General features: G+C 42.1%; 1 protein-coding gene across 1 annotated transcript; it reads left to right on the top strand.

The window, feature by feature from the left end:
- The first annotated feature begins 7456 nt into the window (after positions 1 to 7456).
- On the top strand, positions 7457 to 14250 carry LOC120017905 (placenta-specific protein 9-like). Its single transcript, XM_038960862.1, has 4 exons — positions 7457 to 7525; positions 7622 to 7713; positions 11363 to 11454; positions 12738 to 14250. The coding sequence occupies exons 2-4, from the start codon at positions 7650 to 7652 to the stop codon at positions 12891 to 12893; spliced, it is 312 nt and encodes a 103-aa protein (XP_038816790.1). The 5' UTR covers positions 7457 to 7525; positions 7622 to 7649; the 3' UTR covers positions 12894 to 14250.
- Positions 14251 to 16915: the final 2665 nt, after the last annotated feature.

The raw sequence follows: 16915 nt of genomic DNA, 5'->3' as shown, positions 1-16915 counted from the left end.
GAGAGAAATTGTTGGCCAGAGAGAGAGAGAGAGAGAGAGAGAGAGAGAGAGAGAGAGAGAGAAATCGTTGGCCAGAGAGAGAGAGAGAGAGAGAGAGACTGGATCAGCAGCACAATAACAGAGGGGACAGTCAGGAGTCATCAGGCCAAGTAGTCCTGAGGCATGGTCCTATTTTCAAGTTTTGAAAAACGGTTAATTAGTCTGAGCTTTATTATCGGTTCACAATGCACATTAGTGGCATCTGCTGGTTGTTTTTTAAACAGTTTTCATCACAACTGTGGCGCAGCGGTTAGTCGTTGGCTTTAGTAGCCCACAATCAGCTTTGTGATTTCCACGCCTCCTCCGGAGCTCCGGTATCAAACTACAGAATGAGTACAGAATGAGTAACGCTAACTTGGCTATATACACGGGTTACCAGTACCGAGTCGATGTGCAGGGGTACGAGGTAATTGAGGTAGATACTGTATGTACATATAACTAGGACTAAAGTGACTAGGCAACAAGATAGATAATAAATAGTAGCAGCAAAGTATGTGATGAGTCAAAATAGTTAGTGTTAAAAGGGTCAATGCAGATAGTCCGGGTAGCTATTTGGTTAATTATTTAGCTAACTATTTAGCAGTCTTATGACTTGGTGGTAGAAGCTGTTCAGGGTCTTTTTGGTTCCAGACTTGGTGCATAGGTACCACTTGCTGTGCGGTAGCAGAAGGAACAGTCTAGGACTTGGGTGGCTGGAGTCTTATACAATTTTTAGGGCCTTCCTCCGATGCTGCATGGTATAGAGGTCCTGGATGGCAGGAAGCACAAACCTTTACAGATGCACAATATAGAGCATCCTGTCGGGCTGTATCACCGCCTGGTACGGCAACTGCACTGCCCACAACCGCAGGGCTCTCCAGGGTGGTGTGGTCTGCACAACGCATCACCGGGGGCAAACTACCTGCCCTCCAAGACACCTACAGCACACAATGTTACAGGAAGGCCAACAAGATAATCTAGGACAACAACCACCCGAGCCACTGCCTGTTCACCGCGCTACCATCCAGAAGGCGAGGTCAGTACAGGTACATCAAAGCTGGGACAGAGAGACTGAAAAACAGCTTCTATCTCAAGGCCATCCCATTGTTAAACAGCCACCACTAGCACAGAAAGGCTGCTGCCTACAAACATACTTGAAATCATTGGCCACTTTAATAAATAGAACACTAGTCACTTTAATAATGGCACTTTAATAATGTTTACATATCTTGCATTACTGATCTCATATGTATATACTGTATTCTATACTATCTATTGCATCTTAGCCTATGCTGCTCTGACATTGCTCATCCATATATTTATATATTCTTATTCCATTCCTTTACTTAGATTTGTGTGTATTAGGTATTTGTTGTGGAATTGTTAGATATTACTTGTTAGATATTGCTGCACTGTTGGAACTAGAAGCACAAGTATTTCATTACACTTGCAATAACATCTATGTATGTGACCAATAAAATTTGACTTGATTTTGATTTAGTATGATATGTCATGTTTGGTATGGTTACATAAGACAGAAGGTTACTTAAGGCAAAAACGAATAACGCGAACGTCTAGCAACCCAAAGATCGCGTGTTCGAATCTCAACTCGAACTATTAGCAACTTTGCAACTACTTACTACTTTTTAGGTACTTTGCAACTACTTAGCATGTTAGCTAACCCTTACCCTAACCCTAATTTTAACCCTTTAACCGAAAACCTAACCCTAAACTTAACCCCTAACCCTAACCTTAACGTTAACCTCTAGCCTAGCTAATGTTAATCACCCAGCAAGCGTTAGCCACAACAAATAGCATACATTTTATAAAATAACATACACAATAAAATAGCATACATTTTGCAAATTCGTAATATATTGTACGAATTGTAATCTGTAATATATCATACTAAATGGATGATGGACATCCACAAATTAATACATACCCTATGTGACCGACTTCCTCGATTCGGTCTTATGTAGCAAATTTGGAAATTGTGTTTTTTACATTGGATAAAGTAGAGACTCAGAGCTAGAAAAAGGTATATCATAGACTGCAGTTGAGGAACAATGGGAAAGTAATTCTGCTTTGAAATAAATTTGTAACACCACTTTTGAGAAAATGGCACTTGAATGTTTTGGTACACCTACTGGAGAGCTTCGTCTACACCCATTCAGCATTGTTCTCACCCTCTTAAGCCTTAGCCCCACCCATCTCTTTAAGGATTCCCATGTGAGGCCATGTGGTAAACACACACTATATCAAATCAAATGTAAGTTTATTTGTCACATGCACAGAATACAGAAGGTGTACACAGTACAGGGAAGTGTTTACTTGCATAGTAGCAATATCAAAAACAGAAAGTGTCCAGATAAAAATATTTTATCAATATTTTATCATTATTAGATGCACTTGTCTAAATTGATGGGTCATGTGAAGGAAATGCTATAACCACCACCCAGCCACATCTATCTAGGTGGATGGGTCACTATTGTCTAGACACATGTTCATGAATTACAATAGATAGCCGTAATCCCTCCCAGACACACCTGGTTTATTTGATGGGTCATGTAATAATCCAGCCGAAGTAGAGTCTTTTGTTTAGACATGTAGCTAGCTAGGTAGCTAGCTAGCTAGCTAAACATTGAACCGACATAATCCCAACTCATAATACTACCAATACAAACATTGTCATAGCTGTTCTATGAATCTGCAGGTAGATAAAGCTACCAACCTAGGTTCAATCTTGTTTCCATTGATCATCCTTGAGATGTTTCTACAACTTGATTGGAGTCCACCTGTGGTCAATTCAATTGATTGTACATGATTTGGAAAGGCACACACCTGTCTATATAAGGTCCCACAGTTGACAGTCCATGTCAGAGAAAAAACACAAGCCATGAGATCGAAGGAATTGTCCATAGAGCGCCGAGACAGGATTGTGTTGAGGCACAGATCTGGGGAAGGGTACCAAAAAATTACAGCAGAAATTTGTAACCACCAAGACTCTTCCTAGAGCTGGCCGCCCGGCCAAACTGAGCAATCAGGGGAGAAGGGCCTTGGTCAGGGAGGTGACCAAGAACCCGATGTTCACTCTGACAGAGCTCCAGAGTTCCTCTGTCGAGATGGGAGACCCTTCCAGAATGACAACCATCTCTGTAGCACTCCACCAATCAGACCTTTATGGTAGAGTGGTCAGACGGAAACCACTCCTCAGTAAAAGGCACATGACAGCCCTTTTGAAGTTTGCCAAAATGCACCAAAAGGTCACTCAGACCATGACAAATAAGATTCTTTAGATTGATGAAACGAATATGGAACTCTTTAGCCTGAATGCCAAGCGACAAGTCTGAAGGAAACCTGGCACCATCCCTACGGTGAAGCACGGTGGTGGCAGCATCATGCTGGGGGGGATGTGTTTCAGCAGCAGGGACTGGGAGACTAGTAAGGATCGAGGGAAATATGAATGTAGCAAAGTACAGAGAGATCCTCGATGAAAACCTACTCCAGAGCACTCAGGACCTCAGATTGGCGCAAAGGTTCACCATCCAACAGAACAACAACCTAAGCAACATAGCCAAGACAACGCAGGAGTGGCTTTGGAACACGTCTCTAAATGTCCTTGAGTGGCCAAGCCAGAGCCCGGACTTGAACCTTATTGAACATCCCTGGAGAGACCTGAAAATAGATGTGCAGCAACGCTCCCCATCCAACCTGACAGAGCTTGAGAGGAGCTGCAGAGAATAATGGGAGAAACTCCCCAAATACAGGTGTGCCAAGCTTGTAGCGTCATACTCAAGAAGACTCGAGGCTGTAATTGCTGCCAAAGGTGCATCCACAAAGTACTGAGTAAAGCGTGTGAATAATTATGTAAATGTGATATTTCAGTTTTTTTTACTTAAAAACCTGTTTTTCTTTGTCATTATGGGGTATTGTGTGTAGATTGATGAGGATTAAAAATATATATTTTAGAATAAGGCTAGGCTGTAACATAACAAAATGTGGAAAAAGTCAATGAGTCTGAATACTTTCCGAATGCATTGTATAATGACAAAAGAGAAGCTGCATGTATGCAATTATAGACAAGTTGACTAATAGCCTACCAAAATGTTGGTAATTATAAGCAGAAACATATCTAAATCAGTCATATCAAAATCAGACATCACATATAGTCGGACGGTTGCGGATGGGGGGGGGGGATTCTATAAACTAACACATAGAATTGTTTAAAGATGGTCATATCATGGATTATATAGATATTCAATTTGCTTAATATATATATATATATATATATATATATATATATCATGGATTATTTAGATATTTGATTTACTTAATATATATATATATATAGCATTTGGCCTTTACTACTATAGTCCGTAGAAACACATTGAATACCACATTCATAATTGGTAAAACAGACAGTCAAAAAATGTATCATAAGTAATAAGGTTTTGAAGTGTCTGCCCTATATCTAGATATTAAAAAGCTCAGGAAATATTTGTTTTTTGGACACATATTTAACCCCTTTTTTTAGTTGCCACAAAACTACCTCCAAGGCTCTGGAGCAACGAACCGCCCTTGCTGTCTCTGCCTGGCCGGTTCCCCTCTCTCCACTGGGATTCTCTGCCTCTAACCCTATTACAGGGGCTGAGTCACTGGCTTACTGGTGCTCTTCCATGCCGTCCCTAGGAGGGGTGCGTCACTTGAGTGGGTTGAGTCACTGACGTGATCTTCCCCCCCTTGGGTTGTGCCGTGGCGGTGATCTTTGTTGGCTATACTCGGCGTTGTCTCAGGATGGTAAGTTGGTGGTTGAAGATATCCCTCTAGTGGTGTGGGGGCTGTGCTTTGGCAAAGTGGGTGTTATATCCTGCCTGTTTGGCCCTGTCCGGGGATATCATCGGATGGGGCCACAGTGTCTCCTGACTCCTCCTGTCTCAGCCTCCAGTATTTATGCTGCAGTAGTTTATGTGTCGGGGGGCTAGGGTCAGTCTGTTATATCTGGAGTACTTCTCCAGACCATGCTGGTCATTTATGAACATTTGAACATCTTGGCCATGTTCTGTTATAATCTCCACCCGGCACAGCCAGAAGAGGACTGGCCACCCCTCATAGCCTGGTTCCTCTCTAGGTTTCTTCCTAGGTTTTGGCCTTTCTAGGGAGTTTTTCCTAGCCACTGTGCTTCTACACCTGCATTGCTTGCTGTTTGGGGTTTTAGGCTGGGTTTCTGTACAGCACTTTACAGTCTAGCCAGACACCTAGATAATTTGTAGTTGTCCACATATTCTAAGTCAGAACTGTCCAGAGTAGTGATGCTAGTCGGGCGGGTGCGGGCAGTGATTGGTTGAAGAGCATGCATTTAGTTTTGCTAGTTTTACTGGATCTCCAATCCAAAATTAAATCTAGAATCGGGTTCCTATTTCGCAACAAAGCATCCTTCACTCATGCTGCCAAACATACCCTCGTAAAACTAACTATCCTAAACTAAATAGCCTCCAACACTCTACTCAGCAAACTGGATGCAGTCAATAACAGTGCCATCTGTTTTGTCACCAAAGCCCCATATACCACCCACCACCGTGACCTGTATGCTCTCAAATCAAATCAAATTTGTATTTTCGTCGGCTGGCCCTCGCTACATATTCGTTGCCAGACCCACTGGCTCCAGGTCATCTATAAGTCTTTGCTAGGTAAAGCTCCACCTTATCTCAGCTCACTGGTCACCATAACAACACCCACCCGTAGCATGCGCTCCAGCAGGTATATCTCACTGGTCATCTCCAAAGCCAACTGCTCCTTTGGCCGCCTTTCTTTCCAGTTCTCTGCTGCCAATGACTGGAATGAATTTAAAAATTGCTGAAGTTGGAGACATATCTCCCTCACTAATTTTAAGCATCAGCTATCTGAGCAGCTTACCGATCGCTGCAGCTGTACACAGCCCATCTGTAAATAGCCCATCCAACTACCTACCTCATCCCCATATATACACTGCTCAAAAAAATAAAGGGAACACTTAAACAACACAATGTAACTCCAAGTCAATCACACTTCTGTGAAATCAAACTGTCCACTTAGGAAGCAACACTGATTGACAATAAATTTCACATGCTGTTGTGCAAATGGAATAGACAAAAGGTGGAAATTATAGGCAATTAGTAAGACACCCCCAAAAAAGGAATGGTTCTGCAGGTGGTGACCACACACCACTTCTCAGTTCCTATGCTTCCTGGCTGATGTTTTGGTCACTTTTGAATGCTGGCGGTGCTTTCACTCTAGTGGTAGCATGAGACGGAGTCTACAACCCACACAAGTGGCTCAGGTAGTGCAGCTCATCCAGGATGGCACATCAATGCGAGCTGTGGCAAAAAGGTTTGCTGTGTCTGTCAGCGTAGTGTCCAGAGCATGGAGGCGCTACCAGGAGACAGGCCAGTACATCAGGAGACGTGGAGGAGGCCGTAGGAGGGCAACAACCCAGCAGCAGGACCGCTACCTCCGCCTTTGTGCAAGGAGGTGCACTGCCAGAGCCCTGCAAAATGACCTCCAGCAGGCCACAAATGTGCACTGAGAAGTGGAACTGAGAAGTGGTCTGTGGTCACCACCTGCAGAATCACTCCTTTTTTGGGGGTGTCTTGTTAATTGCCTATAATTTCCACCTTTTGTCTATTCCATTTGCACAACAGCATGTGAAATTTTTTGTCAATCAGTGTTGCTTCCTAAGTGGACAGTTTGATTTCACAGAAGTGTGATTGACTTGGAGTTACATTGTGTTGTTTAAGTGTTCCCTTTATTTTTTTGAGCAGTGTATATATATATATATATATATATTTTTTTTTTTTAATTGCTCTTTTGCACACCAGTATTTCTACTTGCACATCATCATCTGCATATCTATCACTCCAGTGTTAATTTGCTAAATTGTAATTACTTCGCTACTATGGCCTATTTATTGCCTTACCTCCTTACTCCATTTGCACACATTGTATATAGATTTTTCTATTGTGTTATTGACTGTACTTTTGTTTATCCCACGTGTATCTCTGTCTTGTTCATTGTCGCACTGCTTTGCTTTATCTTGGCCAGGTCGCAGTTGTAAATGAGAACTTGTTCTCCACTGGCCTACCTGGTTAAATAAAGGTGATATAAAAAAATACAATAAAAATAGACTCTTAAGGATTTTAAAGGATTTTTTTCCTTCTTCTTCACTCTGAATTCACCCAGTGTGTCATTACATATCATACCGTTCCACAATGATTACAACGCCACCTTCATGCCCTTCCTGCTAAATGTTATCCGTGTTGGAGTATGCTTCAGTGCAGGCTCCAGCTCTGCTAAGGAGTTCCACCCTAGAAACAACCCCCCACCCCTCCCCTCCCTCAGCCCCCTCCTCAGATAAAGGGCTTTTGTTCGGCATCTAATGTTTTCATTAGGAAACCGGGTGCAGCCGAGGGAAGAGGAGAGACAGAGAGAGAGAGACTTTCAATACGTTTTCGGGCACTGAATACACTGAGTATTTCTTTCTCTCTCTATTCCTCTTTCTTTTTTACTTCCTCTATATTTCTCTCATTGCAAGAGAACAGTTAAAGACTCTACTCTTCCCCTCCAGCTGGACTCCAGGTTTCCTCTCCTACGCCATGACCCGCCCCTACACCATCTCACTTGGACTCCTGCTCCTCCTCATTGGCTACGCAGCGCCAGGTAAGTGACATGATTGGGTATTGCTGGGGTTAGAGGTCATAGGGGAAAGGGCAGGGGGCACAGGAGATGTGTAAACAAACCATCAATAGGTGTGTTGTTTACTCTGTCAGATTCTCTTCTATCTGGAACCAAAAATGATTTCCCTATGGGGACAGCCGAAGAACACTTTTGGTACTCTGTTTAAGAGTGTAGCGATGCAGAGTACTCACCATGCAATGGAGTTGAATAGTTATTTGTGCTTAGTGAATATCTGAAAATCATTTTTTTTATCAATCAAATGTATTTATAAAGCCCTTTTTACATCAGCCGATGTAACCAAGTGCTTTAGAGAAACCCAGCCTAAAACCCCAAACAGCAAGCAATGCAGAAGCGTAATGTGATGTCAAAGCTTACATGAATTGGGGATCTTTCCACTGTAAAATGGACCTTCTCTTTAAGGAATGTCAATCTTGGTCATTCAGCATATAGGTTACAGGATGTGTGTGTGCGGAGGTGATGGTTGGATGAACATGTGTGCGTGTGTGTGTGAGAGAGAGAGAGAGAAAGGCGGTGTCTGAATAACCAGACTAGAGTAGTAAATAGTATAAGAAAAAATTATGTTTTACAGTGTGAAATTTAGAAAGTAGTTTTCTGAATGCATCATTAAATGCGCAAATGCGTTGACTCCAGCCATTCTTTAATTTTGGTGCAGCGCGTCAATTCATCTGATTATCAGCTGTTGTCGAACACGTGAGTTGGAAAATACAATTGAATTAAAATGCCGAAATGGGTATACAGTTTATGTAGTTCGCTAGTCTGGGTATTCAGACACGGCTAGAGAGAGAGAGACAAAGAGAGAGAGAGAAAGAGACAGAGAGAGAGAGAGACAGAGAGAGAGAGAGAGAGAGAGAGAGAGAGAGAGAGAGAGAGAGACAGAGAGAGAGAGAGAGAGAGAGAGAGAGAGAGAGACAGAGAGAGAGAGAAAGAGAGAGAGACAGAGACAGAGACAGAGAGACAGAGAGAGAGAGGGCGAGACAGAGAGAGAAGGGACTCATGGGGTTAGAACATCTGTTTCTTATTGTTAAAGCGGCATCGGCCATCTCCATGTAGTACTCCATCAGTACAGTGTTTGACTACAAACATCTTCAATCGTATCCATATGTCCCGTGTCTGTCTCCAAACCTATCACTCCAACCTTGTTCACTGCTCAAACTGACTTCCAGAGAAAATCACAAACACTTTGGTCACTCCTCCATATCCTACTCTATATAGGCTTGAGCGTGACTTCATACACCAGGAATGGCCAACTATGGCAACAACACAGAACCACACATTTCTCGCTCTCTCTGCCAACACACTATCGATCCAGGAAATACCCTAGAGATCTGACTAACGGCATGTTAGTCTTATTTCCATTGGCGGGCCTGTATTAGGCAAGAGCTGGTTTGTGGGACCACTGGTGTTTTTTACTAACTGATCTAATACTCTGGCTCAGGCTGTGTTCTTCATTATTCACTCCACCGCAAACACGCACGCCATCTCCCAAACCCTGTCTCCCAGGGCGGAGTGTGTTAGATCAGGCCCCTGTGGGCTGCTGTTTTTTCCTTTCCTATTGGCCGGTTTCCTCTGAGTGTGTGGGTCAGTATTTCTCAACCTCCTGGTGCAACTGTGATAGAATACACAAAGGAGTGTGCACTTCATCAGACATGTCATCACCTGCCTCATTTGCCTTTGTCCAACACACGCTCCCCCCAGACACGCTTTAGCTGCAGTCTTAGGGCCTTTTGGTGTCCCGACATGTTGATAGCCAAACCAGAGAAGCACAGGCTGTTTTAACTACCAGAGCAGGGAATTCTGAATTCAACGGCAAACCACTATGCTCAGATTACATACGCTGGATAGCTATAGAACTGAGACAGCATCCTGCCTGCATCGGTGTGCCTGTGTGTTTGTTTGTATCACGTGCTAAACTTCGATTCAAAGACGATGCCCTCCATGCATCTTTCACAGATTGTGATCAATTGACATGTCACACGTCTTCCTTAGGGAAAAAAAGCCTTGAAGTTTGCCGACTGGCTAATATGCCCAGATGGATTTCACATACTGGAAGTTAAGGGTCCGTCTGTAGTACTGAGGCAGAGACATGTGGTGCGTTTTTCTATTGAGAGAAATCCAAAGAGGAGCTCTATCTTACATTCATCCTTTGGGTTTCCTTGGCCTGGGTCCACTTGGCATGCTCTGTGGTGGTGTAATGGAGCTTATAAAATTGTACCGTGGGATAGCGCCATAAAAACAGCACAACTGGTAATTCATGGCTGCTGTTCACAGGGCACTGGAGGACAGTCATGATGTTGGAAAAGTAAAAGGTCCTTATGTTGTGTTACTTTTATGACAGGCAGGGAACAGACTACTATACATGTGAGAGAGGCCAAATTCAACCCTCAACAGACTGCTATATATATGTTGTATGTAACGGTCTTTGTTCTGTGTTTGTGTGCATATAATGCCACATAAAAAACTTTCCTAAGGTCCTAGGACAAAATATAGTAAGAAAAACATTTCCAGCTTGAATGATTTATGTTAAAACGTTCTGTGACGTCATGGAAACCAGGTGCAACAGGAAGTGTGGCTGAAGAGAATAGACAGGGCTCCATGCCATAGATTATACTGTACATGTTCTATGCTCCATGCGTCATTAAGAAGACACCTGTCTTCACAGACATACGGACCACACATCCCAGCCACTGCCATAGCCACCAGCGACCAGCGCTTCAGCTCACAGAGAAAAATAAGGGCTCTTAAAAAGGGGTAGGTGGTTAATTGGAACAATAAAACCTGCATAGCGAATGGAAAAAGGTGGTCGAACAATGTATGGAGGTTTCTCCACCACACCCAACCCATAAAGGTTCAAGGTTGATTCCAACTGAGAGCACCTCACAGTTCACTGCCAGACAAAGTGTTGAGTTGTGTATCAAAGCTAAGCCAAAGGTGTAGTCTACTTGCCCTAAGGGTATGCAAGTATGCAATGCTGCACTAACTCTGTCCCATACTGCACTGACTCTGGATCATCGGCATCTCTTCTGAATAAACTGGGTCACGTCCTGGTGAAAGTGAGGGTGTACTGATCCCAGTTCAGTTTGCTGGAGCGCCATGTCAGCAGAATGGCATGTGGCCAGGGGTTGTGGTGAACTGATTGGCTGGGCTGCAGGCTGCCTGCAGAGCGGAGATGTAGAGGTAATAGAAAACACGTTGAATGGGCTGTGAACCAGACAGACGGGAGACGGAGGGAGAACAAGGGAGAAGAGACAAGGAAGACTTGTTTTGGTGACCTTTACCGATTAGCTGGATTTAAAATGGAACAGAACTGAGTTTTTTCCATTTCTGCTGAGAAGAAATTAAGTAGTGGATAGAGATAGTATACAAAAAAATACACTGGGTTTTCTCAGGGAGGTTTTGAGAATTCTGCTCTGGTGTGTATTGAAGTCCATAAGTATGTCCTCTAATCTAACCCGTTTAAAGGATGTACAGTAAGACTAAGCTATTGAAATGATAAAAGAACATGTGTTGGTTAAGTCAGAAATAAAGTTCGAAAACATGATCTGTTCTTCAAGAGAACACATATTTGTCTTGTAATCAAAAATGACGTCTGCTGGCCTATGTTTTCCATCAGGACCCGAGTCTGAGCTCCAACCCAGAGATGTCCGGTCGAGTGCCTGTCAGGACCACAGTACTCTTCATGACAGACTGGATGTAGTGGAGAAGGTGGAGTAGTAATCACAATGCTTTTCACGGTCTTGTTTGGTCAAAACACATCTAATAAAGCCTTCATAAACACTTTATAAAGCATATGTTTCTGCGTCACAAACCACTCATAACCAAACATCATAGCATAATAAAAGGTGATATAACAGGTCCTTACATATGCTGCTTTTTTAAATGTGGCGTAACCTTTATGGCACTCTTTAGTATGACATTGTAGTATTCTTCTAAATGATTTATGTCATAGGACTTAAAGGGTTCAATCAGAAATTCGATCTTTGAAGGAATTTGGAAGATTTCCCAGTGGTTTGTAACATTAATACTGTATATCAACTTGTTTTTCGTTTGATCGACGGCCAAACTATCTGCACTATTTCCTTTTAAGGATCTGATTTTTTAGGTAAAGTGCCCATCCAAACGACTCAGCAGTGGAATTAGCTCAGTTACTAACATTTCTTCCTCTTTAAATTCACGCCACCCAGAGAGTATTGATTTTGAGTCAGTATTGAGTGCATCTGAGGAGAATCTATACCCGGCGGGTAGCCTAGCGTTTAGAGAGGCGAGCCAGCAACCGGAGGGTTGCCAGTTTGAATCCCGGGTCTGACAGGAAAAATATGTTAGGAAGTGAGCTGATAACTGGAGGGTTGCTGGTATCAAATCCTAGATGCTGTTGTGCCCTTGAGCAAGGCACTTAAACCCTCAAAACAGCAGTGGGTATAGGATAGTTTAAAACAATGGTAATAGCTTCAGCTTGTACATTGATATGCTATATGGAAACTTTGCCATATCTTACTTACTATCCAATTCTTTAAAGAGATTCTCCAGTACTTTTTAGTAATTAGTTCTGAAAGTAGGCTCACGACCCAAAAGTGATCCCCGAAAATTGCTTACTACGTCACATATGTGCAGATATGTGCACTATGTCATTTCTCTCTCAATCGTTCTGTGTGCATCTTGCTAGCTGTCACTCGAATTGCTTGGGGGCTGGCCCACGTGGGGGAAAATGTAAGGAAAATGGCACCACACAGCTCCAGAAAACAATTGTTTTCATACTAGGAATTTCGTGGGTAATTAAGGTAAAACAGTAAATCTGCTCATAGATTATGTATGTATGAACTACACATTGACACATCCAGCCCAAAGCGGGAATTTAACAAAATACTTACTAGGCGCTAAATTTCCCGGAGTATTTCTTTAAGATCGACACCCAGGTCTAGGTTAAAGGGATAGGGCCTAAGAATCAATGTGAGTTGGGCTGATAGATGGTCCCTGTCTGTCTCCTGCAGCATGTAGAGGACACAGTACAAAAGCTGGAGGCTGAGCTGGCCATGCTGCTGGACGCCATAGAAGCCCCTGAGTGGAGTCCCCTGCTGGAAACTGTTGGAAAACCTGTGGTGGACATCCTGGACGGCCAGGGACTGGGAGAGAATGGCGACTCCTGAAAGAGGAAGAGGAGAAGATCTCTGTTGAGCAGCTACTAATGCTACTTCACTCTAGCTTTAAGAAGTGATGAGCGTGTACCTGGCTAGGGAAAACAATGAAAGACTAATGTACAGTCTCTGCCGTTTTGCTGAAGTTGTATTTTGTAAGTGGACAAAAACGGTATAAAACAAGCCCTTTAAAGTGTAAACACAGGCTTAGTATATATTCTGTGGTACAGTCGATAGATCACAACACTAAAGCTTATTTTTCCCCGTAATACACTGCTCTATTCCTCGGGCACTCTCATCCTTTCTCTCGTCTTTGGCTAAACTTGAATCCCTACACCCAGGGGTAACTGTGTCCCCAGCCTCTCAGGATGTTTACATCAAAGTCGTAAACCATTGATTGTTTTATCTGGTAATGTCTTCTGTTTTGGGTGGGATTGACTCTTTTCTGTCCCATGCCGCTCTTCCGCCCCCTGGTGTCAGTCAAGAGCGACACATGCAGCACCGAGTCCTTGCCCTTTACCACAGATCAAGAATCAGGTGACCCTAACCCCCAATCCTATACCAAACCACTAGGGGGCTGTAAATAATACCTGACCCTGTATCCGTGGTTAAGGACCACTAATAATCTCAATGTGGATGAATGACAAAAACAAAATCATTACAGAGACTACTAGAAGGAATGTATTTATTTATCAAAGCAGTTAAAGCAGTATGTTTCAATACACAGAGCAGTTTGAATAGGTACAGTACAAGGCTTCCACTGAGACCCAGGCTAGTTGCAAGTGTATTTATTTAGTCCCCATAAAAATCTTACAGAACATGTTCAAAATCGGATCACAAAAAGGAGAGTGGTCATAGATCATCAAACCAGTTTTTTTTGTTCTTAAAAATAATGTACACTATTTTACTAAATGTTTCTACAAAGATCAGACACTAATGTTAGATGTGAGAGCGTTGATCCTTATCCAGTTCACGGTAAAGGTGCTGTGGTAGCTGGTCACTCGCTCTGTAACAATACTGTTTGAAACACCCAGGTAAATATACTTACAACAATGTTATCCAATAAACTAGAATGTAAACACATTGGTAAGAACATATTTTAGATTTTTGCGAGTTAGGCAAGCAACATCCGATCAGGAATGGAGATGAATTTTAGATACCAAGGGAATGATATTAGGCTACAATATTGTTGAAAAAAGCTGCCCAGGGTCCTATTAAATTCAATGACTATTCATTACAAATACTAGACATAATTACATGGCCATTTCCAGCAGTGGAGCCTGAGCATCCAATCAAGTTTTTTAATCTAATCGTCATTAGAGAGGACAATGTAAAGACATGTCGAAGAGCTGTATATATACTGTATATAATAAACCTGTGTTTTGAATTGAACAGGGCAGTCCATAAGCGTAGAAGAAGGATATCAAGGATCTATAAGGATTCTGTATGGAGGAATGGTCTAAAATCCCTCCCAAGTTTCTCCAATCCATAAAACATTTTTTTTTAAATGTCTCAGTACCATTATCCTCATGAGGTATTGAAAGGTATTGAAAAAGGGTGTCAATAATTTTGACCCCTACCTTTGAAAAAAGTCATAATATGATACTATATGCCATTTAGCAGACGCTTTTATCCAAATATGAAAGCATTACTTGTTAAACAAAATCTCTTTCTCTGAGCAATTGTATTAGTATAAAATAATATAATTTCCCAAACATTTTTAGCATACAATATAGCTCAGTATTTGAATTATTTATATGGTCATTTTTGCTAATCTTTTTCAAGGGTGTGAATCATTTCAGACCCCACTGCATGTGTGTGTATATATATATATTCGGATTCATTCGGAAAGTATTCAGACCCATTGACTTTTAAAGTTTTTGTTACGTTACAGCCTTATTCTAAAATGGATTCAATTGTTTTTTCTTATCAATCTACTCACAATACCCCATAACGACAAAGCAAAAACAGGTTTTTAGACTTTTTTCAAAAATGTAAACTGAAAAATCACATTTACATAAGTATTCAGACCCTTTACTCAGTACTTTGTTGAAGCACCTTTGGCAGAGAGTTTTCTTGTGTATGGCGCTACAAGCTTAGAACACCTGTATTTAGGGAGTTTCTCATTCTTCTCTGCAGATCCTCTCATGCTCTGTCAGGTTGGATGGGGAGCGTCGCTGCACAGCTATTTTCAGGTCTCTCCAGAGATGTTCGATCGGGTTCTTCAGGTCTCTCCAGAGATATTTGATTGGGTTCAAGTCCGGTTTCTGGCTGGGCCACTTAAGGACATTCAGAGAAGCCACTCCTGCGTTGTCTTGGCTGTGTGCTTAGGGTCGTTGTCCTGTTGGAAGGTGAACCTTCGCCCCCAGTCTGAGGTCCTGAGCACTCTGGAGCAGGTTTTCATCAAGGATCTATTTTTCCCTCAAACCTGACTAGTCTCCCAGTCCCTGCCGCTGAAAAACATCATGATTGGGCCACCACCATGCTTCACCGTAGGGATGGTGCCAATTTCCTCCAGATGTGAAGCTGGCATTCAGGCCAAAGAGTTCAATCCTGGTTTCATCAGACCAGAGAATCTTGTTTCTCATGGTCTGACAGTCCTTTAGGTGCCTTTTAGCAAACTCCAAGCGGGCTCTCATGTGCCTTTTACTGAGGAGTGGCTTCCATCTGGCCACTCTACCATACAGGCCTGATTGGTGGAGTGCTGCAGAGATGGCTGTCCTTCTGGAAGGGTCTCCCATCTCCACAGAGGAACTCTGGAGCTCTGTCAGAGTGACCATAGGGATCTTGGTCACCTTCCTGACCAAGGCCCTTCTCCCCCGATTGTGCAGTTTTACCGGGCAGACAGCGCTAGGAAGTGTTTTGGTGGTTCCAAACTTCTTCCATTTAAGAATGATGGAGGCCACTGTGTTCTTGGGGACCTTCAATGCTGCAGAAATGTTTTGGTACCCTTCCCCAGATCTGTGCCTCGACACAATCCTGTCTCGGAGCTCTATGGACAATTCCTTCTGACCTCATGGCTTGGTTTTTGCTCTGACATGCACTGTCAACTGTGAGACCTTATATAGACAGGTGTGTGGTTTTCCAAATCATGTCCAATCAATTGAATTTACCACAGGTGGACTCCAATCACATTGTAGAAACATCTCAAGGATGATCTATGGAAACAGGATGCACCTGAGCTCAATTTCAAGTCTCATAGCAAACGGTCTGAATACTTATGTAAATAAAAGTTATTTCTGTTTTTTATTTTTAATACATTTGCAAAAATGTCTAAACACCTGTTTTCGCTTTGTCATTTTGTGGTGTTGTGTGTAGATTGATGAGGAAAAACAACTATTTAATACATTTTAGAATAAGGCTGTAACTTAACAAAATGTGAAACAAATCAATGGGTCTGAATACTTTCCAAATACACTGTGTGTGTGTGTATGTGTATGTATATATATATATATATATATATATATATATATATATATATATATATATACACTACTGGTCAAAAGTTTTAGAATACCTACTCATTCAAGGGTTTTTCTTTATTTTTACTATTTTCTGCATTGCAGAATAATAGTGAAGACATCAAAACTGAGAAATAACACATATGTAATAATGTAGTAACCAAAAAAGTGTTAAACAAATCTAAATATATTTTATATTTGAGATCATTCAAAAATCCACCCTTTGCCTTGATGACAGCTTTGCACACTCTTGGCATTCTCTAAACCAGCTTCATGAGGTAGTCACCTGGAATGCATTTTAATTAAGAGGCGTGCCTTCTTCAAAGTTAATTTGTGGAATTTCTTTCCTTCTTAATGAATTTGAGCCAATCAGTTGTGTTGTGACAACGTATGGGGGTAATATAGAAGATATCACTATTTGGTAAAAGACCAAGTCCATATTATGGCAAGAACAGCTCAAATAAGCAAAGAGAAATGCCAGTCTATCATTACGTTAAGACATGAAGGTCAGTCAATCCGGAAAAATTCAAGAACTTTGAACGTTTCTTCAAGTGCAGTCGCAAAAACCATCAA

This window comes from Salvelinus namaycush, chromosome 22 (assembly GCF_016432855.1).
Source record: "Salvelinus namaycush isolate Seneca chromosome 22, SaNama_1.0, whole genome shotgun sequence".
Taxonomy (NCBI): domain Eukaryota; kingdom Metazoa; phylum Chordata; class Actinopteri; order Salmoniformes; family Salmonidae; genus Salvelinus; species Salvelinus namaycush.
This window is presented reverse-complemented; position numbering and strand designations above follow the sequence as displayed.